General features: G+C 47.8%; 1 protein-coding gene and 1 long non-coding RNA gene across 2 annotated transcripts in view; one reads left to right on the top strand and one right to left on the bottom strand.

Annotated features, from left to right (window-relative positions):
• Window positions 1-18332, top strand: part of CCDC64 (coiled-coil domain containing 64) — a 49164-nt gene extending 30832 nt beyond the window's left edge. The window contains exons 3-11 of the mRNA XM_014963630.1: window positions 1629-1745; window positions 2443-2454; window positions 3801-3947; window positions 4860-5039; window positions 5338-5556; window positions 6690-6833; window positions 9879-10009; window positions 13373-13493; window positions 17727-18332. Coding sequence (XP_014819116.1) covers window positions 1629-1745; window positions 2443-2454; window positions 3801-3947; window positions 4860-5039; window positions 5338-5556; window positions 6690-6833; window positions 9879-10009; window positions 13373-13493; window positions 17727-17927 — 1272 coding nt within the window. The 3' untranslated portion in view covers window positions 17928-18332. The remainder of the gene's footprint in view (window positions 1-1628; window positions 1746-2442; window positions 2455-3800; window positions 3948-4859; window positions 5040-5337; window positions 5557-6689; window positions 6834-9878; window positions 10010-13372; window positions 13494-17726) is intronic.
• A 181-nt stretch (window positions 18333-18513) lies between these two features.
• Window positions 18514-22783, bottom strand: LOC106901214. The gene is made up of 3 exons (XR_001414283.1): window positions 22166-22783; window positions 20244-20347; window positions 18514-18638 (listed from the first exon to the last, which is right to left on the bottom strand). It is a non-coding gene; the product is annotated as an uncharacterized LOC106901214 (long non-coding RNA).
• Window positions 22784-23043: the final 260 nt, after the last annotated feature.

Here is a 23043-nt window from a genome sequence, read left to right as displayed (position 1 = left end):
ACCCCTTCCTATAGTGCTGTGCTATCATTATATGTTGTGTACTCTGCCTGTGCAGGGAAGCTTTATTAAATAAATGAGGTGAGGACGATATGCAAAGGCCTCTGATGTGAAGTATTAAAGGAGGGGAAAAGACCAGTTATGCTAATCCAGGATAAGAAGGGAACTAAAAACCAATCGGTAGACAAGATTATTTTTTATTGTTGGAAACCATTTCTCATTCTGGAAACCAGCGGTAAGAGCCTGGCTGATTCCGGGGGCTGCACCTCAGTCTTCTGCTGCCCCAGCAGTGTTGGGGGCAACCAGAGTTTCCTCCACTTGATGGAGACAGAACAGTCTTTTACTTCTTGCTTCTGATTTGGATTATTTTGCTGCAGATTGTGCACAATAAAGAACTATTTTCAAAAAAGGGGTTGTGTTGCTCGCAGCTCAGGCTGGGTCTCTGCCTTCATTCCTCAGGTCACAAGCTGCCAGAGGAAAGCCATTGCACCCTTTGGTGGACCCTTGGGCTCCCTGCCAGCCAGAGCACCCTGGGTCAAATCCTGAGCTACGTTTGCCAGATATAAGGATGCACTCCCAAACCTGCCCACAGCTGCTGACCACAATGCTGGTTTTCTCCTCTTGCCCTTGGCCCTCCCTCCCATCTCACCTCTGTATCTAAGGCATTGTGGCCACTGGTGGCGGTTGTCATTGGACATACTGCTCTGCTTGTGCCCCAAGTAGGACAGCAATTCTGCCCCTTGAGGGGGATCAATTAACTGCCAGCTAATCTGCTGGAGGGAGAGGTCTGTGCCTAAGTGTAATGGAACCTGATGGAGGCTAATTAAATAGAAAACCATCCATTTGTGCTGTCTCATTAGGGATTTGTCATAAAAACCTTATGTTCCCTTACAAGCCTAAACAAGCGTGTTCACCATGTAAAAATCAGCCATAAAGCTGTCTGGAGAGTAGTTAACATGTCTAAGCTGTCATTTATACAGGCTGTCTGCAGCCTGGATCCTGCAGGTAGGAATGGCCTTTCCATTGTCCTCAAACCACCTTACATAAATGGGGCATCTCTCCTTCGAAATGGGAAAAAGGGCCAAGCCCAGCGATCCTGCACCGACAGTCATGTGGAGCGGATGCTTCTCCGTCTGGCCCTGACAGGAGCCAGAAATGAGAGGCAAAGAGCCCTTGTTATTTTAGAGCTGTGCCAAAGTTGGTCAGAGGTTTAGAAAGCGTAAATTTAATAGCAGTGTTTCCTGGGGTCTGTGGAGGTTGCCTCCCCTCTGCCTTTGTGAGTGGCCTGGTCTCCTCCTCAACCCCAATCAGGCTACTAATTTTGAGGAAAACTAAATTCTCTGTAGGGCATGGGAGTCATCATTCTGTTTTGCAATGGAAGAAAGTTACAGGCTGTATCCCTTTGGCTGCCCCAGGGGAAAATCAGCATGGTTTAAATGGCTGCTCTCCTCAATGTCTGTTCAGGATGAGCTTTTCCCTTGTCCAGACTCTGCAGGCTTCGGAGTTTCTGCCAAAACAAGGGTTTGTGCAGAAGTCATATTGGGGCAGATCTTCCCATGGGCAGGAGTAGATAAGTGTTTTCCTGCTGTGGGATAACCCTCGGAATAATACCAGCTGATGTCTTCTTCCAGGCATCGGAGGTGGAACGGCAGCTCTCCCTGCAGGTCCACACCCTCCGGGAGGACTTTCGGGAGAAGAACTCCTCCAGCAGCCAACACATCGTTCGGCTGGAGAGCCTCCAGGCTGAGGTGAGTCACCCACACTCCACCTCACTCCTTCAAAAGGTGGCCAGGGCTGTTCTAACTTGTATAATGAACTGCTCTGAGCTGGACAAACAAAACCTGCTGCTTGGAGCAAACAAAGAGAAGGATGGTAGCTGTGGGGCAAAGGAGGATTGTTGAGCAACCCCAGTGAGGACTGTTGCTGCAACCCAGGGCTGGCATGGGTCAATTTCCACTGCTGCCTTGGCCACAAGCACGCCTGCAAAATGAATGGATGAGAGGAATCTTCCAGGAGCTAAAGCATGGCTGTGCTCTTGCAGGCCTGCCCAGTACAGATTAAACTCTGGGGCATGGTGGGAAGGTCTGCAAGGGTGGTTTTTTTCTGTTCCTCATGCTTGCAAAGAAAGCAGCAATCCTCTCCTGCCTCTGAGCCACACACCTGGGAAAGCAAGGAGACCCTGCCTGTTTTAGCTCTGGTACATTAACAGGAACAATATTACCTTCCTTTCTTTTCCCTTCCCTGATGGGGGTCACTGGAGACCATGTAGGCAGGAACCAGAGTGGTAGAAGATGTCCAACTCTACTACCCTAGCGCTTTTTTTTTTATTTATAAGTTGTCTGGAAGAGCTTTTCCTAAAATCTCTCAATTTCTTCTTTTCTCCCACTCCCACCTGCTCCCTGCTGGTCCCTCGCCTTTTCTTCCCCTCCCCTTGGTGTGGAGCAGCAGGTCCTTGAAGTAAGTATAGAGGCTCGGAAAGGGTTTGCCGGCGCGTGCATTGCTGTCATCATGCATGCCTGTCACTGTGCATGCCTCTCCTTGCCTCCTCACCTCCTTCCTGTCTCTTGCTTTCCAAATCCCTTTCCCCCGTGCCTTTCCCGTGGCCCAGGCGATGTTTTTTTTCTGGTACATGGTCATTCACAGGGTGTTCATTACTGGTTTGGATACCAAATATGAACTCTTGATGCAATCTCTGTATTATACCTCGTATTTTTCTCACATCCTTTTTCCCCAACCCACGCAAATCATGATGGTGGTGGGAAGAGACATCTCAGAAACCATTAGTCACCTAAGAGCAGCTTTCTAATACCTACAGCAGCCTTTACCCTGCAGAAATAGCAAGTCCACACACTTTGCTAATATTCCTTCATTCAGCCAAATCTTTCCAGCAACCTGGAAAGCAGCAAAGACGCAAGGTCCCAAAGAGGCTAAGAAAGTAGTGGGAAGTTGCTGACTTTGTTTATGGTCCATGAATTGAAAAGAGGCCATAGGGAACACTTAGGGTTATGCTGGACTGATAAATGGCATAGCCGGTCCCCAGAGGTTCTGTGTGTACTATTGTGGGAAAAGGCTCCTTTTCCTTGGTTGAACAAGAAGTGACCTTGGCTAGTGCTGATTCATCCTGTGCACTGTTCCCAGCTAACTGAATCACAGAAGCTTTGCTTGGCACATTGTCCCTTTTCACCTGAAATTGCTGCCCTTGACAATTAAAAGAAGTGAACCAATTTTAAAGGCAACTGATCACTGGAAGACTAAAAATAAGCATGGCACAGAAAGGAGTCTTCACAAGTGAAAAGACAGAGAAATCCCTGATGAGGACCTGGTGAACATGCAGCAATTAAGAAGAGCGTATGGGCAGTGCTGTGGCACAGCCCTGCAGGGAGCAGGGTCCCACAGGCTCATCCTGTGGTCGCCAGCACCCATAGAGAAAATGCCACCATGCTCAGTCAGGGACCAGCCAAGAATAGTAACTAGTTTTGCCCAGTCTTGCAAATTTTAAGGCAGGAGGGGTGAGCAGGGCTGGTCCTCACTTAATCCATTTGGCTGTTTCTTTCTGCTCCCTGGCCTCCTGCCATCCGGCCAGCCCCTTTGGAGCTATCCCTACAGCCTTGGGAAGGAGGAGTTTCCTTTCAGAGCCTTCCTAAGCTTTAAACCACACACAGAGATACAGTTTCTCTTATTCAGTTACAGAATAGGTGTGTGCATACTTTTGCTTTTTGCTGTTTCGTTTCTCTCTTGGGAATGTGATTACCCTCCTCTCTGCTTGCTGGAAAGTGCGGACACCACCTCTCTTTCCTCCCCAGATCAAAATGCTGACAGACAGAAAGCGGGAGCTGGAGCATCGCCTTAGTGCCATGATGGAAGAGAACGACCTGCTCCAGGGAACCGTGGAGGAGCTGCAGGACCGAGTCCTCATCCTGGAGAGACAAAGCCATGACAAGGACCTGCAGGTGAGGGGACAGTGATGGGACAGGGAACAGGGGGGAAATGGAGTAAAAGATGTAGTTTGGGGTAAAGTTGACAAGGAAGATAATCAGGAACTGGGAAACAAAACAACTGGAAGAATAGAATGGGTCATGTGAGCATAGCAGCAAGGTCCTGGGTGTTCCCATTAAGGACAGATAACAGGAGCCACAATGGGGCATCTTGATGGCAAGAAGCAGCTTAGGAGGGAGATCTGAGGAAGGGGGTGGAACAAGGTGCTCAGGAAATGAGGGAAATGTAAAAGAAAGCAAAGAACTCTAGTTGCAGTTAATTTTACTTAGTTTTTTAATAGTAGAACTGGCTTCAAAAGGGAACTTCTTTAGATCCCACTGTCCCAGAGGACAGTAACTGGCCTTGTAGCTCTCACTGCTCAGATAGATTGCCAACAAACCCCCTCATGTCTGCAGCCATATGTCACCAAATGTCATCCCACTGGATCCCCAGCTTTCCAAAACAACCCTGAATCTTTTTTTAATATATATTTGTATTTTTATATGTGTATATATTTTTTGGTAACATATCTGTATTACTTTTCCTTTTGGATTCACTTCCTGCTGTGTTGTTTTCAGCAAATTTTATTACCTGAGTCCCATATTCTTCACAATGTTCCTCATTTTAGTGCTGATTAACTTGCTATTTTTATCTTTCAGGACATCCTGGAGTCTAAACAGTGTCTAATGACATTTGGAGATTATTAAGCTCCAATAAATAGCAGTATCAGCCAAGAGTACTTTCCTCCTGGCTGGAAACCCTCTTTCATGACACCCATTCCTCCCTCTCAGCTCCTTCACAAACCAAGAGACTCATCCAGTCCGTACCACCTCCATCCTAATATTTTCTCCTACTTCCTTAACAAATTCCTTGATTTTCTTTGCAAGCTACACCAAAGCCAGCTGGAGCTCCAGGAGGTGCGACTGTCCTACCGGCAGCTGCAGGGGAAGGTAGAAGAGCTCAGTGAGGAGAGAAGTCTCCAAAACGTGAACACAACCAGCACATCCCTGCTATCTGAGATAGAGCAGAGCATGGAGGCAGAGGAGCTGGAACAAGAACGAGAACAGGTATTTGCCCTCTAGCCCCTGGACCTCTGTGACCAGACCCAGAGGGAAAAGGAGTTTAATGCATTTGATCTGGATTTGCAGCTGAACCAAGAGCCAGAAAATTGGGGTTGTGGTCTCAGCTCTGGTATCAACACCCTTTTGACCATATGAAAGTAAATCTCTGCACCCATTTCAAAACCAAGGTAGCAAGCTAGACAAATATTTGTGAGGTTTGATAAACACATACCTCACTTCACCATGGAAGGAGGATCTCCATGGACTTGATGTCCCAGACTAATGTCAGGCTTTCTTGTTCCAGCTGAGGCTGCAGCTCTGGGAAGCATATTGCCAAGTGCGGTATCTCTGCTCCCATCTCAGAGGTAATGACAGCGCAGACTCAGCAGTCTCTACAGACTCCTCCATGGATGAGTCTTCAGAAACCTCATCAGCCAAAGATGTCCCAGCTGGCAGCCTACGGGCAGCTCTCAGCGAGCTCAAAAGACTGATACAAAACGTGCTGGATGGGGCAGACTCCACGGTAAGTTGGCAGCACAGGGAGACTTTGGCTCATGCATGTCCCCTTGCCCAGGTGATGGAACTTCCTGCAGGTTCCTGCTGGATCCTGAAGTCCCCGGTCTCCAAAAAGACCTCTGTGGCCCACAGAGATGGGCTGTCACAGTGTATAGCCTGTTGCATGGGTTTGCAGCTTGCAGTGTCAGACTGGCATAAGTTTCAAGCTCATGCAGCTGTCATTTGTCTGGGAGTCATTCTGGAAAATTAATGGAAGAGGGCTTTCTTTGAGATTTGCAGTTAGAGTTTCAACATGGAAATATTGTGGATTGTCTTATACATCACAGTTCAGTTACTCCTCTTAGGATTTCCCTAACCTTGCTTTAGTAGCAATAGTGTCACAAAAACATCGTAACCCCAATATGGGTAGGTTCTGCCCCTGCAAATTGACACTGAGAACAAATGTCTGGGCAAGAGCTTCCAGACTCAAATCCATTGACAGGTGAAGGGTTTTGCTGGCACAGGGTGGTGTCTGTGGGGTATGGCCCCGGCACTGCTGGGGAGGAGGGGATGGCATGGAGAACTACTCAGCATCCACAGGAGTGCAGAATTATAAGAAAACACCTCACTTTTTGCAGTGGCTCAAATCAGGCCTATTTCCATCACCCACAAGCTGGTTGCATTGCCGCTGTGACTTATTTGAGGTGCCATGGTGAGGAAGACGATGCAGACCATGCAACTGCAGACCTGCACGGGAGTACTCACCCTCCTCATTTTAGTACCTGTAGCAGCTTGTAAGAAAGCTAAGCGTAGAGATGAAGTTGTATTTGTTAAATAAAAAATAGAGTCCTGCAAAAGGTCTACAAACATGGAGACTGTAGCCATATGTTACCAAGTGGTCAGTAGATCTCTGTAAATTCGGTTTATGCTGAGGTGAGAACATGTCTGCATGCTCTGTTTATCATGTGTAGAAGCACTACCCTTGGCTGAGCATGTTTCCACTGTGGAGGTATGTGAGAACAAAACTGAAACTCTACCAAAGTCACATTCACACTTTCTTCTTCCTTGTTTAGTACCCTCCATCCCAAACCAGTGTCAAATTAATGCAATTGCCTTTTTAAAAAGTGAAATCTGAGCAAGAGATTTCTCTCCCGCTCTCAGAGCTCTCGACGAAGTGACGATGACACCTTAGAGGAACAGATCAGGAGAACAAGCGAGGATTCGCGAGCCCTGAGGGAATTAATGGAGGGAGAACGGGGAAAATTGAGGCAGAGTTTGGAGGAGCTGCAGCGACTGCACAGCCAGGTTAGCAATTCCCACATTTTGCATGTGGTCTTGTAACATCAGTGTTCATCCTCCACACCATGCCTTCCATAGAAGAAATCAACATGATGAATAATCCAGGAGGATTTGAGCCAAAACAAGTTATGGTTGGATGAGGGAGACTCTATTAAGCCCAGTGCAGAGGCTTCGTGCATTTAGGATCAGAGTTTTTGACAAGTTGTCTGGGGCCCATCCCAGACATCATCTCAAACAGCCAAACTTCCTTTAAACCTTTCCCCCAATCTGCTTTTCAGCCACCCTGTCTCGCTTAAATTCTTCTCAGCAGAAGTCCCCAAAGGTACAAGGCTGCTTGATATGGGGTACTATAAGCTCATAAGTATCCAGTCTGACCTGTCTTGCCTGCACTAAGCCTTCATAAAGGTATATGCAACTGCTGGGTGGACAATACAGTACTGCTGTGCATGGAGCAAGGCCCACCACCTTCCACAGTGTCACAAAACCCTCATAAATGCACACCCAGGGAATCTTAATCACAGCCAGCCTGGCACCAGGCAGCACCCCAGAGCCAACAGGGACCAGCTAAGGGTAGGACAATCTCGACAGCAACAAATGATCCAACCCAGAAACCAACACCACAACCAAAGCACAGAATCACACTGCATCCACACTGAACGTAGCATCGGCTGCCCTGAGGTCCTATGCCAAAAGCAGCAAATGGAGACAGGCAGCCAAGGAGATGCTCTGCAATCCCTGTCTCAATGGGACAAGTCTCCAAACACTGGAGGACATCTGAAGGCTGCAGCAGAAGCAGCCTTTGGCACAGCTGCTTGTGCAGCACCCACTGCATTGGAGCAGGGAATGGGATTAACACCTCTGGCTGGTGTTGCCAGCAGTGCTGTATCGCTCTTTCACTGTACCGCACTGGAGAAGAAAAAAGAAAACACATCCCTGTTCAGAAAGTCAGCACAACCTGGGATCTGACATTCCTTATGTAGGGCTATGGGACCTCCCACTGTAGGGCCAAAGGAAAAAAGAGTGAGAGCATCATTAAACACCCCTGGCAGCGATGGCCGCACGTGTACAAGGATGGGAAATAGTCTCGCTGACAAAGCAGCTGATTAGAGGCAGACTGCAATGAGGGAGCAGCCCTGTCACCCATCCTTCCTTGAGGACTGCTCCTCTCAGCAGTGTGGCCACTACAACAGACACCTTTGAGGGCCCAGACTTCTGCCCCCAGTGAGGCATAAGCCCAGATGCTCCTCTGGCCTTGCTACCGTAGCCCTGTGCACCACCCACAGGTTCCCCTTGCCCTTAAACACACCTGAGATGGAGGAGACAAGGGCTTGATCACTGCAACTTGGCTATGCCAACAGAGAGGCTTATCCACAGATTTTGAGTGACCATCCATACACCAGCCTGCTTGTCTGGATACAGCAACTCCTTACACAAGGGACCTTGACAGGACACCAGGAGGGAGCAGCACTTCGTTGTTCTTTGCTGTGGCTGGTCTCCCCAAACTCCCCAGCCAGGAAGGACCAGAGGACCTGCCCTGCATCACAATCTGGACCCCAATCTCTCCTTTCAGAAGTCTCTGAATATTTAGGGAGCAAAGGGAAGACTGCAGTTCTCCCGCTTTCTTCTCACACCTCTGTGTTATATGGAGAAAGATGGGGCATAACTACAACTGCAGCAGATGTTGCTCTCAGAGAAGCACTCCAGCCTCAGACAGCAAGTACACGTCTCCTGCAGCTTTTGCCCATAACCCAGCCTCACACTTGCTCAAGGTTAATAATTATCCTCACCTCCCATGGAAGAGACAACATTGTCTTCAGTTCAGCGCTAAAGAAAATCAATGTATGTGGAAATACGGTCCATCCGGGGCGGCAGTGCTTTGCTGCCTCTACATCCCAGACAGCACTGACAGACAAAACCAGTTAAAACCCCAAACCTATCCCCAAATGCAGTTTTTGGGGGCCTCTGGATCCACTGGGATCTCAGCAGAAGATCTCAGCACCTTTCACATAGCTCCCATCACTGTCTTCCATCACATCATCACTCTGAGGTGTGCGGGAGGGCAGAGCTCTGGCAGAGCTCCCCAATTCCCTGGCAGCCCCAGCACACAGCGGGGAGTCTCTGCACACAGACAGGGTGTGTTTGCACCCTCCTCCCCCCAGACCCAGCCATGCCGTGCTGACAGCAGATCCTCCCACGCCGTTGATGTGATGAGCCCTTTTTGACTGTCTGCCCTCTATTTAAAGATTTCTTTGAGGATTCAAGCACTACTGAGCTGCATTTAGAGAAAGGAGGTGGGTCAAACTCTGGAAGAGTTTCCAGGTGGTGGAGTAGCGTAACAGAGCATGTATGTGCCCTAGACAAAGAAATTAAACGTGTATGAAATATTGCAAAGCTGTGCTAATGCAATCCTTGCATGATTTCACACCCTATTAACTCACTCTGCACAGAACCAAACCGATAGATCATTTCTCAGACTATTTAAGGCTCCACACATATTTTAAAGTCTAATTAAAATTGTAAGATGTGCCAGTAACACCTTCCATGGAGTGAAAGGGAATTTTCACATCCTTTGTCTTCAGCTTCATACTACTTCAAGACACATAACAGCCCCCTCCAAAAACATCCTATTTGCTGCTAAGTGACGTTTAACCCTGGAAAGATGAGACAAGCAGACTCAGAGGATGCATGCACAAGACAAATCACTTGGAGAGGGGCAGTATTTCAGCGCTGATGCCATAGTGACAGCCAAGTCACAGGCAGGTCCTGCCCCGGACAGCTGCACAGCTTTCAGTGCAGTTGCTGCATGTTACTGAGGCCATCCTGGTGACTCATCTTGCTCAGACTGGCACTGTTGGCTTCCCAAGGCAAGCTGGCACATTTCATGGGGGGGTTGCACCATCACTAACAGCCCCCTTCCAGCAGACACAGCTTCTCCTACAAGCACAGAAGCTCAGCCTCCAGGCTGGCCCATGTGGCGCTTTTTCCGCTTCCCCCCACCCCCATGGGGAATTTGTCTGAGCAGCTCTGGGATTCATGCTCTCCTGCCCACAGGTTACGCTGCTGAGTGTGGAAATGACAACGCTGAAGGAGGAACGGGACCGGCTGCGAGGTGCTGCTGAAGACAAGGAGACAAGTGAACAGCTCCTGCAGGCCATCAGGGACCGAGATGAGGCCATTGCCAAGTAAGTGGTATGAAGAGCCAAAGCCAGACTGGGTTAGCAGTTGTGGAGTGCCTTAGTAGGAGATGCCTCCAGGATGGGTGTCTCCCACCCTCCATGAATTTCAGTAGCTGTAACAAAGTAAAAGAGCAAGTCTCAGCTTTGCTGGCATTGGGAAATGCTGCCAGGAGTCTGGGAGCAGGACAGGAGATGCCAATTTCCAGAGCGGCCCCATAGTGGGACTGGGGGCATTTAGGAGGATGCTGTCAACTATGTTTTTGCCATCCCTAGTGCTGATCTGAGTCACAGCAAGGAGGAGAAGATTTCAGAAAACCAAATGGAAACACTAGGTCTGCCCTATTTGTCCTGCTTTTCTTCTTTTGCTCTTCCAGAAACCCAATTCCTGCTTTCTTGCCAATCCCCATTACTGCCCTGCTTGGGCTTCATCCCTAAAGCATTCCTCTGGTCAATTGCTCTCCTTTACTGTTCCAGGGTCTTTTTGGGCTCTCCAGTCCTGTAATTCTCTATTTCTCCTTTCAGAATTCTCACACTGTTTTGACTGTATTTTCCCCATCCTCCTTGCAGACCTGTGCAGCTTTGCTACCTTGTACCCCACACTTTCCTTCCCTGGCTCTCTTCTTGGGCTTGCCACACTGCCCCAAGCACTCCTTGCCCCAAGAAGAGAGGCAGAAACATTCACCCTCCCGTTCTCTAGATGGAAAGGATATATCTGATAATCTCTTCAATAAGCAGATGGGCCAGGACACCACCAGTCCATCTCCTTATGGAAACGCCTCATACACAAGCCCTCGACAAGAGGAAGAGCATGAGAGCATTGCACCTCTGAGGATGTGGGGAGCTAATTCAGCATGCACAATCCCTTCTATTTTTAAGCAACCCAGTCATCTGTGCTGCTTTCACTCAGGTAGCCGACTACCAGTTTCCCATTGCTGTCCTCTGTAACACCTCCATCTGTTGGCAAAAATCAGGAGCGTCCTAGCTGCACTCCCGGATGCAGAGAGGTGGTTCTGACATTTCCAGCGTGGGTGGGTTGCTGGTTCTGCTGTGGCAACACGCTGCCACTGCGATAAATCCCCCGGTAATATCTGAGCAGCAGTGGGGAGGCTCTACAACAAAAGGCTGTTTAAGGTGCTCAAACCCACAGCCGGGAGTGGAAGGGTACAGCTTCTCCACAGCAGTTAATGACCCCTCTAGGACAAAGCACTAATATTTACGGCTGACTGTCCTGCAGTGACAGGAGCCCAGAGAAAGGGGGACGTGACAAGTGTGCATGGGTGAGTGGCGGGTAATTAATGAGCAGAAAGTGGCTGCAAGTGAAAGCAGACAAGAGCATCTTGTTGCTAGAAATGAAAGCATCCCTCCACAGGCTGAGGGCTGCTCCCAGGCAGTGAGCCGCCTGGGAGGCTCGTGATATGCTTCCAACCTCTCATCTCAAGGGTTAAGTCATTTCACTGAAGCCCTCCCAAAAAAAAAAAAAAGCCCTAACTCTAAATGGAAATAAAACCACTGCCTGAGGCAGACATCTAGCATGGAAAATTTTTAGCTTGAAGCTGAAATTTGGCAACACGGGAAGCAATAGGAAAATAGGATCCTATAATAGGAGGTGTTAAGCAACCGCTACCTGGAATATAAACACAAATTCCCAAATTGCTCTTCTGCAGGGGAGAGCAAGAGAGCTATTAGGAGGTGATGAATTAGCTGCAGTTAATAAGATGCAATTATTTTTCTCCGAAATGTTTGCAAGGAAAGATGGTTCCCAGCAAATTGTGTTATGGTTTCCCATCACACAGCAGTTAATTGAAAACTTAAGGTTTGTGCTCACCTGTGCGCTCTCAGCATGGTAAGCAGCATTTCCCAGCTTGGGCAGCTTCAGCAATTGCTTCTCCCTAGAGGACAATTCCTTTCCACTAGCTAGAAGAAGCTGGAACATCTCAGCCACTGAGCACTCATTGGGCAACCTCAGCCATGGCATCACATGCCCAGTGGCCACTAGATGCCTGAAAAGAAACATAGCAGCAGTGTTCCCAAGGGCCAGCACAACCTGGGAGCTTTCCTTAAAGCTTAACATTTAATTTAAACAATTTGAACAATTTGTCATTCTTAAAAAGCATATGCAGTGATAAACTTTCTTCCTTCCATGAGTCCAAGTCTCAACTGAAAGCAGAGTTGTACTCTTTGAGGGCTTTTTGTTTGTTTTATATTGCAACTTATGGATCAAGTGACCTTAGAATAGTTTGGGTTGGAAGGGACCTTTAAAGGTCATCTAGTCCAACCCCCTTTCACTGAGCAGGGACACTGGACCAAGTTGATCAGAGCCCCGTCCAACGTGATCTTGAATGTTTCCAGGGACGGGGTATTAACCACCTCTTTGGGCAACCTGTGCCAGTGTTTCACCACCCTCATTGCAAAAAAAAAAATAATTATTCCTTATATCTACTCTAAATCTACCCTCATTTAGTTTAAAATCATTAATTAGCCCTTGTCCTATCACAACAGGCCCTGCTAAAAAGTTTGTCTCCGTCTTTCTTATAAGCCCCCTTTAAGTACCGAAAGGCTGCAATAAGGTCTCCCCAGAGCCTTCTCTTCTCTAGGCTGAACAACCCCAACAACTTCTCAAATATGATGTATAGTGGCTTAGCAACTTCATCTGCCAGATCCCCCGGGACCTGCGAATGTATCTCATCAGGTCCAATGAATCTGTGCACCTTCAGGTTTCTTGGATGGTCTTGAACCTGATCTTCTTTTACAATGGGCTGTTCCTCATTCTGCCAGCCCCTGCCTCTGCCTCCTGCGACTGGGGCGGTGTGGCTAGAGACCTTGCTGGTGAACATGCAGGCAAAAAAAGTCAGAGTACCTCAGCCTTCTCCATATCCCAGGTAACCAGGTCTCCCGTAACCTTCTGGAGAGGGCCCACATTTTTTCTAGTCTAATCAGACACAGAGCATTTGGTTTTTAGTACGTACCATTTCCTTTCCTATGCATTAGTAAATGGAAGAAAAGGAAAAAAAATATTTATATATAGGTTCTACCTTGTTTTACATCTCCATTTTTAATGGCAGATCCTGCACATTACCCAGGCATGCTACATTATCTTACACAGCAGTGTATCTGAGTATCTTTTTGTATTCTTCATAGCGTGCTTAATCAGAAATTTGCTGGTTTTATAGTAATAGTGCTGTTTTTATAGCAACAGTTCTGTACCACTCCTCAGATGAATCGACTGTCCAGAATACAACAGAGATGAACAACTTGGGGACCTGCCAATGAAAGAAATTGTTGACTTCTCCTCAAAGATATGTTTAACGCTTCCTTTAAAAAAATTAGAAAAAAGTAACATGCCAAAATTTCTCACTGTCCCCCCCTCAGGAAGAACGCGGTGGAGGTGGAACTGGCCAAGTGCAAGATCGACATGATGTCCCTCAACAGCCAGCTGCTGGACGCCATCCAGCAGAAGGTGAACCTCTCGCAGCAGCTGGAGGCCTGGCAGGTGAGCCCTCGGTCACCGCAGGGCAGGGTGGCAGTGGCACGTGGCCCAGGAGACACCTTTGGGTGACTTTCCCCCCCTGATGTGGGTTTGCTGTGTTTTCAGCCCGAGCACCCATAGATAGGAGCGTTTGCTTTTGGCTCTGCAGGGACCAATGATGAGTGGTGCTGAGGGGGGGCAAAATACAACCCTCCCCTGCTCAAAGCCTTCCAGCAGTGAGCTGTTAATTAATTATACAGGAATACCCATTGAAAATGGAGAAACAAACTGTATCTTATAGCTGCATACAGCATGGGTAACATACACTTCGCAGAAGAACCTGCTGTGGCCTGGGGAGGGCAGGTGTCCATGCAGGAGATGTCCCTGGGCAGGCACAGCCTTGGGGATATGTGGACACAGCATGTCCTTGCATTTTCATAGTGGGGCAGAAAGGTGGGAGGCAGAGAGGTCGTGATGATTGTTTCGTGGTATAGCTACACTGTTTTCATCAACTCAGAAGATCCAGCAAGATGGAAAAGCTAAAATCCCAGCTCTCCAGCAAGGTAAAAAAAAAAAAAAAACCCAAACCCACAGCAGTTCAGCAGCTGCCCTGGAGATGCTCTGCTTGGGGTCAGTGGGGAAAACCCATACAAAGGCAGAGAGCTTTTTGAGAGTAGACAAAACTGCCCCCTCCCAGAAACTAGCACCAAGGGAGGGCTACTTTAATAGAAAACGAGTTCATATAAGAAAGGTCCAGGCCAGTTATAGTAATTTGTTGCAGACCATGCAAGACCCCAACTCTACTAACAACCAGCCTGACCGGTAGAAACCTTTCCCCGTACAACCTCACTCCTGTTTCAACTCCACTGTGTTTTCGTTTCTCTTTTTTTTTTTTTTCTTCTCCTGCTTACAGTTTGCTTCCTCAGGGCTTTTTACTATCTGGCTCCTTTGGTTTCTGATCTAGTGGCCTTTCTCAGTTCCTGTACCAACAGCTTTAGTCGTACACCCCTCCTGCCTTTGAGGTGAGCTCCCTGCACCCTTGGCCAAGCACCCACCATCTCCTCACCTGCTCCATTCACTGCCACCATCACCTACATCTGTCTCAGTCCTCAATGTCATCTGGCAAGAGGGACTAGTGGGGGGTTCTCCATCACCCACCAATATTCTGCACACATACACACCCCACCCCAGAAACAGAGCAGAGCACAAGGGGCAGCATCCTATACCCCATGGTGAGGCTTTACTCCCCAGGTCACAACGGTGAGCCAGGCTGAGGTGCATGTCATTAATTCTCTGTATTCAGCGTATCTAGTATCTGGAGAACTTCTTGAGATACAGGATGGGATTTTACTTCTCAGCCTCATTATCTAGACATTCAGTGCTCTGTGTAGAAGCTGTCTGTATCCAAGTTCTGCTTCAGTTTGGATGGGTGGTATAAATTGAGATGATGTACTTACTGGTACACTCGGTATTTAGTGCTGGAACACCCTGGTTTAGGGTTTTAACAACAGGCGTTTCCTTTCTCACTTTCTCAGAATCACAGAATTGCCTAGGTTGGAAGGGACCTTTAAGATGATCTAGTCCAACCATAAAACGCTTTAAAACCATAAAACTTCACACTATGTTGTCTGATTGCAGCAATACAGCAATGTCAATCCTGCTCCCACCAGCTCTCTGAGATCAAGCTCACTAGCACTGCAGGAAGATGTCTCCAACATACTGACCTAAAGTGTTACTACGCAGCAAAATAGTTTCTAAGGACCTAATGTCCCCCAAACAGAAGCCCAACCACAGAGGCAAAAAACAAGTCAGGTGATTTATGAATTTTGGGAACTATTTTGCAAAGCTGAATGTTTCTGATAAAATGGGATGAGATTCTCTACTTCAGCTGGACATAAATGGAGGCTTTAATCTTACACAATTTTGCTCTTGCACACTTCTAGTCTGCACTTTACCAAGGACCATCAACAAAGTTACAGTTTTCTGTAAGCACATGATCATGTAGGCTATAAAACACACCACAAGCAAAATCCTGCACACCTGAGCCTAGCACATAAGTAGCACAGGGGTGGATATGCACCTCACATCCATGCCGGATCTGACCCCCACTGGTATTTGTTATTGTCTGACTGGGGGCAAGAGGGGCATTACTGGGAGTAAGGAAGGAATATGGAGCAAACTTGGAAATGAAGAGAGCTGCTTCTCTGAAATGAGAGCTCAGCGTCTTCAGTGCAATAGTGACAGGGGCACCATTAGGAAAGAAAATGCTGCGATGCCAGCAGGGAGCTGGAGCCTGCATGGCCACAGCCACCAGCCTCCAAGGTTGCCTTGGGGAGCTCCTACTCTCATCTCATCCAAGGGAGCCCAGCCCCAGCTCAGGAAGAGGATAGATACATGCCTTTTGCACCTCCTTCAGCCTCAACCCCTCTGCAAAGTGCAGAAACTCCTGCCCGGCACACCCAGAGCACACCAGTACCATGTTGTCCACCTTTACGAGACCACTTTATCAGACAAGACTCGTACCACTGGTGTTTGTCCTCCCTCCATGTCCCTGGACACGCAGTGCCAAGGCAGGGACCACAGATCTGCCCCAGCCTTCTGTGTACATCTACCCCAAATCTCCACAGCCAGGCACTGTGCTCTCCGATTCATGCATCGGACAGACAGGGACCCAAATGCAGTGTACTCTCAGTAGGGCATCCCGTATTTTTATATATATGATATTTGTTGTATATATATAAATGTACATAAAAATCATACTCATCCCTTGTTATGTGGTTAACCAAGGACGCAGATCTGCCATGCTGGAGCCCAGGTACCTACCTCATGTACTAGAAGAGGTGCCTCCAAAATCCAAGTGCTATACATTTTCACATGGCAGCTTCACCTCTGGAAACCTGTTTCACCTTAATCCTGATGTTTACCTTAACCTCTTCAGCTGTCCCTCTGCCTTTCCCCTTTCCAGCCCTGCTCTAAAAAGATCCAAAGCTTCCCCAGTCCACGTAGCTCTGCACCCTCCTGCTCCCCCAGGGAAAGTCCCTATACTAAATTCATGTCCAGGCCATGCCTATCAATCCTTTTCCCTGCTGAAAATGCTGCAACAAGAGATTAGCCATCTTTCTAGCTTCCAGTACAAGTTGGCTGGTTTTATTCCACATGGAGGTACAGAGCAGCTGGGGCACCCGCTGGGTGATGGCAGCACCTTCCCTTCCATCTCAGTGCTGCCCTGATGGGCTGCCCTGCACGAGGTGCTGAGTGAAGAGCACTTCTACCACTACAGCTCATCCAGGGTATCCTCAGTCTCGCCAGACAGTGCCCTACTCAGGGACCAAATTGCTGGAGAACAGTTGATTTCTCCTGTGGGGCTAGTTTGTGTACACACATTTTCACTAAGCTACAGATTAAATAGGCAATTATAGCAGAAATAATGGATCTGAAGGTTTAAAATTTGTTGAACTGATAGCCAGGTTTTCAAGGAACACAGTAGCACATCATTAGTGGCAACAGAACCAACTAATTATTTTGTGTAGAGTAATTTCACTGTGCTGCAAAGATGGATGAAACTAGAGCTTTTCTGGTACATCTAAGAAACTGTAGTGCAGTTGTTCATGCCAAGCCGTCAGTCAGAGAGCTCCCACCGCTCTGCTGGCTCTAGGGAAGGAGCAGCTCTAAGGAAGGAGCGCAGTTCTCTCTGGTAAGTCTGGTGCAAAACCCACGGGGGTTTTGCCCACACCTGCCCCCAGCCCCTCTGCTCTTGGCAGCACTTTCCCCAAAGAAGCCCCACTCACAGTGGCTGTGCAGGCAGCTCTGTCCTCCCCGCCTGCCCCACATGGCGAGCACATAGACCTGCTCAGGACAGACATCCTTACTTCTTCTGGCGTTTGCTTTCAGATGCATTTGTTCTTTTTCATTTATTTCTGCCCCCAAAGGGGACACCTGCAAGATGGAGACAGCAGAGAAACGTAGTTTAGGGGTGTCACAGAGTCCCAAGCAGGCACAACGCTCCTCTGCGTGAGCACCCGAGCAATTTATCCCTCAGAATTTTGTGATTTAACTTTCCTTGGTCACTACAAAGCCTCACAGCAGCAAGGAAGGCTGAGCCTGCTGCCAGGTGGGGAGCTAGCCCTGTCCCCACTCTTACCATCCCTCCTCCATCTCATCGCAGCACGTGTCACACCCATTTCAGCCGCCTCCCTGCGCGAGCTCCCTTCGAGCATCAGCTGCCACTAACAACCCTGTCCTCTCCCTCTGCTGCAGGATGACATGCACAGGGTCATTGACCAGCAGCTGATGGACAAACACCCGAAGGAATGGAGCCAGCTTGCTTATTCCTTCTCCAGTGGCTACGGCGCAAAGCGGAGTGCCAGACCCTCCCCCGTGTTCAGGCCGGAGCAGCAGGGGGACGAGCCCGTTGGGGCAGAAGGGAACCGTCTCTTTTCCTTTTTCAAGAAAAATTAATTGGAAAAAGAGAAACCTCTCCAACAATTCCTGCTTCAAGAAGGGGAGTGGGGCAGCTGCCCAGCTTGCGGATGGACCCAACTCTGATCCACTAAGAAAAAAAAAGAAGGGGGCAAAGGAGTTAACACTTGAGACTCTGCACTATTTACACCGCACCTGGTCTGAACCAAATGTTTACATGAATTGGAGATTTGCAAATTGACAATGTGATACAATAGAAAGAAACTTTTCTTATTCTTTAAGTGAAGTGATAAACTTCAGGGTATATTTTAGGCGCTTTGACACAGTCCAGTTTCTGCTGTGAAGAATAATCTGATTGTCTTAAAAGCATTCTCATGCTGGAGAAGGAAATAAGCAGCCCCAAGACAAAGCAGCGCAGGGGACTGAGAACTGCCGTCACGGCGAGCACAGGGGGAAGAAGAGGCCTGAAGGCAAGAGAAGAGAGGGGAGTCACTTGTACCGCCCTCCGGTCCTGCCAGCTGTGATACCCTTCATCCATCCCACTGAGACTGGAGTCACTCCGGCCCCAGCATTGCCATGGTTTGACAAGTGTAGCTTTCTCCATGGTGGAAGTTGAGCCCTCACTGCAGATCCTGCCATCTCCCCCGCAGCTCTGCGTAGCCCTTCACGCCTCGCTGGGAATCCAGGCTCCTCGCAGATCAGGGCACTTGTGAGATTGCTGATGTTGCTGTCTTCTCTAGCTCCCTCCTGCTACACAGAGAAGAGTTGCAGTTGGTAGTTACACAGAATGTTAAAGATTTTTCCCCAAGAGACTGACCATCTACAACAGATTACAAACTAAATAAGAATTGTGGATGTTCAGTCCTGGGCAACCTACTGTCCCTCCAATGGCCAAAGGTAGTTGTGGAGCTTCAGCAAGTCACACACCTTTCCCCAAAGCCATGTACCCCTCCCAAACAGAGTAAGAAACCTGCCAAACCTGGCGGACTTGGCAGTGGTAGGTTAATGGTTGGACTTGATGATCTTAAAGCTCTTTTCCAACCTAAACAATTCTGCAATTTTAACTGGATAGGCTCCCAAAAGGCCTAATCAGTAATTCACTGACAGCCTACTTGTACTGAAGTCAGTAGGTGTTTGATGCTGGGTTGGCAGACTTGACCCTCAGAAAGCACGCAGGCATCTACCTTCACTAAAGCCAAAGGCAATTAGTGAGTCTACAAAGCTCTGGAAATTCTGCAGCTTCCCCTGCCCCACGCAGTAACATTAGCTATGGCCAGACGAAAATGCTGAGTATTTGTCCCTGCCTGTGGGTCATTTACTATCCAGCCCTTTGGCAAGGAGGTAGCCAAATTGCCTTCTGACTGAAGATGATCAGAGCCTGCTTTGCTGTAGGCATGACCTAATCAAGGAGAAGGAATGTAGCCTATTTGGTGCATGCACACAGCGGTGCTGGAAATCCTGCAATACTTAAATAGGGATCTTCCCTATGCAACGGGATGGGCACCTTACAGCTCTTCTCTTTAACACAGCCTACCATCCCAAACCAGCGAGGAACGCCAGCCTAAGTTCAGAGATACCCTGCTGCTGCCATGCAATTTTCATACATTCTCCCAGCTCACAATACCCCCAGGACCTGTTTTGTTTCCCCATTGCTTTTAAGAGGCTACCACCCACGCTGTCCCAGGGGAGCCGGAGCTAGGTACACAGTCAGCTCTGCCCCGCTCGGCAACTGAGGTGCTAAAACACCATCCTACAGGGAGCTGCTATCTCTGCTCACTATTTACAGCAACAAGCTTTCTGCTCCAATTAGGTATCAAATACTTTCTTCTAAGAAGCAGGTAAGAGGTAGGTGGGCTTGGGTTTTTTATTATTGTTATTCAACTTATCTATGGGATAGGACATCCATAATACCTCAGTACAAATACCCTTTCCGCCTACAAAGATGCGAGCGTTCCGATCTTTCCTTGTTAGCATGAAACTACCATGCTGGTACAAAATCATCTTGCACTGAGGTAGCTCCATGTTGCAAGGAGCAGAGTACTCCTTGGGATTGAAAACCATGGTAAAAAGCTTGAGTGGTAAAACCTATGTACTTGAGAGCAATGAAACCTGGATTGCAGACCCTGCTCCAGGAAATACTTAGGAAAAGCACCACCACTACAGCTTGCTGCTTCCAGGGGAAAGGAATCTGGAGTCTCACAGGCAGGGAAGGAGACTAAACCTTGGCCTCTCCTTTCTCAGCAATGCTCAGCTGTTGAGAATCTGCTTGTATCCACTTGTGCATGTGAGCAAAAGGGACTTAGTGCAGTGCCAAGCACGCTCCCAGGATGGCAAGTCCTCATCCTCCCATCTTACCTGTGTTGTGACTCTCAACAGGGCAGAGACGTGAGGCACACGCTCAGCATCCCCTGCTGTCAGGACTCAGTTATGCTCGTATCTCTTAACATAAACTTGAATACCTGCAAAATGAGGCGTGGGTTCACGGATGCCAGCGATACCTGTGAACAGTTGTCTTACACACAGTTTGAAAACGATGCTCTGCTTATTGTGGGAGAGTGGTGTGAACATCTTGGTCCTCGCTAACCTTTTTTTTTTCCTGCTGTCAGTTGTTATTTCCCAGGCCCCAACAGCTCTCTTCAAGCCACACGCCCAGCAGCTGTGTGGGACTCTGCCCCGCTGAGGATGTATGTATGTATGTTTGTTTGTATGTATGCAATCCTAAGGCAAGGGCCTTAAGTTATCCAAGGAAGACGCAGTAATGAGATGAAGAAAGGTGCCTTCTGCTACTTGTTTGCTGAGAGGAAAGTGACTCATCCAGTTGCAGGGGTAGGCAATTGAAATGCACAGCCCATCTCTTCATTTAAGGAGGAACCTACCTTAATCCCATTGCAATTTTATTTATTTATTAACAATGACGGAAGAGATTGCAAGAGGAAAGTCAGCATGTTCTTAAGGTGCCAGTTGGGTATGGTTTCTTAAAGCTAGCCCCTTAACCCTAAAGACTTAGTTGCACTACTAAACCCAGAAATACAAAAGAATTGGGTTTAATGAACTGGATGACACACCAAAGGAGACCTCCTTGTGCTGAGCTGCTACTCAACAGGAACAGAAACTGCCTTAACATAGCAGCTAGGTTTTGTTGTTTTGTTTTCAAAAACCTCATCAATGCAGCCCTTCACATTCTCATTTCCCACCTTGTGTTTTAACAAAGTCCTGACTATTTCACCTTGAGCTGTCATTCAAACACTCATCTCCATCCCGTCATGGCCAGGACCCTGGAACCATCCTTGCAGTGTCGGGTTAGAAGACATTCCACTTGTGACACTTGATACTTCTAGGACACACGTGGCATAAAGGAACCATCGGCTGCAGTGAATGTGATGGAGGAAGGACATTAATCCAGCAGGTACTCAGGATCCCAAAGTAGGTTTAAGGAGTGGGATCAGCAGCTCTAAATACAACACTCAGCCTTGCTTCCGAGATAACAGCAAATAAAATAGTAGTGCTGCACAGTCACTGTTCAAATATTGCACAGAGAAGAGACACCTGCTGAGATTAAGGCTACAAAGAACTTTCCCCCAGTGAAGTGAGAGGTGACTGTCTGGGCACCTGGTTATTACACCAGCCTAAGGGAAAAGGATCCACCTCCTGTTAGTAAACCCTGCAAGGGAAGCAACCCTAAACAAGAAAGCCTAAATGCAAGGCAAGTCACTAGCACTTTATCTTAATACACACTTAGATCAGCAACTTGCCATCGAGGTGAACAATTAATTAATCAATTAATGACAACAGAGTCGTTTTGCACAGAGAAGCAAGAAGTGAGGCTGCAGGCAGTGCTGCACGCACAAGGACTCCATGGCTGCATGCACTTGTCCTACTTAGAATGGTAAATTCCAGATATGCCTCTGCATCAGGCAAACTCTCTACTCCCCGCTCGGCTATAAAAAGCAAGATTGTTTTAACCAAAAAGCCAAGAAAGGAAGTGTCTGGGTGCTGCAGCAACGATTCCCTTAGATTGAGAGGGGAAAAGCACACAGCAGGGACAAGCAGAAAGAATGTATCTATAGATATGTACATATACCACAGTGCTGTAATTTTTGTATGTAGCAGTAATGTAAATAAATGTATGGTTTTTATAAGATACATATTATAAAAATCTATAAAGGCATATTTTTAGTAAAAACAATGCTCTACTTCTTTTGTAAATAGTTCTCTTCAGAATAAAACAGATCATTTATATGATAGCGTCTCAGCTCTTGAGTCACTGCTTATCTTACCTAGCTGTAGAACCAGCTCACTTTTGGAACTGTCATCTTAGCACCCAACAGCATCTTTGGTGCTTCATCATCCCAAGAAATTCAGCCACATGAAGCACTTGCACGTGCTTGGAAGAGAACGATCCTGGAGAAAGAACATTTGAAGTGTTTATACCTCCTGCTGCACAGGAAAACAGAAAGGCGAGCTTGTAAATCCTCTCCAACTTCCAGCCATTTGTATCATTTACTGGCCTTTGTATGGAAGGACCATCAAATGTTAACGAGTTTAGACATAAAACACAGATGGACAATGAAAAACCTCCAGCTTGTGCCAGTTGCAGTTCAGACCATCTACGTGTCCTCAGGATTCCCCTCTCCATAGCCATACCTGAACAGCACAGAGGGAAGCAAAGCCACCTGCTCACAGCCAGCTTCTGACACACTCTCCAGGAGCGAGGACTTGCCTCCAACAGCCCCAACGGCAGGGCTAAGGGGACACTAATGGCACCAAGCACAGCCATGGCTGTAGTTCCCATGCAGAAACTCGTACCATCACTGCCTGGGACAGCAAGGAGAGGCTCCAGATGCTTTTTAACCAGCCCAGGATCTGCCCCCTGCTGCTTTTGAGGAGAAGCTCACTCAACACTTCTTGAACAAAAAGGAAAAAAAAGATCATAGTAAAACCATGAGCATCTTACACACAGAAATAAGGTTACCAGTTCCAGCTTACTCTTTCTTTCACATTTAAAACCAGAATAGCAACTAAACACCTGAAAACATTAATTGTGGTTTTGCCAATACCCCCTCCCAGGGAAAAAGAGCCTCTCCGCACAGCAGAAGCGCTCACCCCTGCCTTGCCACCCTCCACCTCCAGATGCTGGACAGCAGAGGAAAACAGA

Source organism: Calidris pugnax, unplaced genomic scaffold, assembly GCF_001431845.1.
Source record: "Calidris pugnax isolate Ruff unplaced genomic scaffold, ASM143184v1 scaffold32, whole genome shotgun sequence".
NCBI lineage: Eukaryota > Metazoa > Chordata > Aves > Charadriiformes > Scolopacidae > Calidris > Calidris pugnax.
Note: the sequence above shows the minus strand (reverse complement) of the source record. Positions and strands in the feature narration are given on the sequence as shown.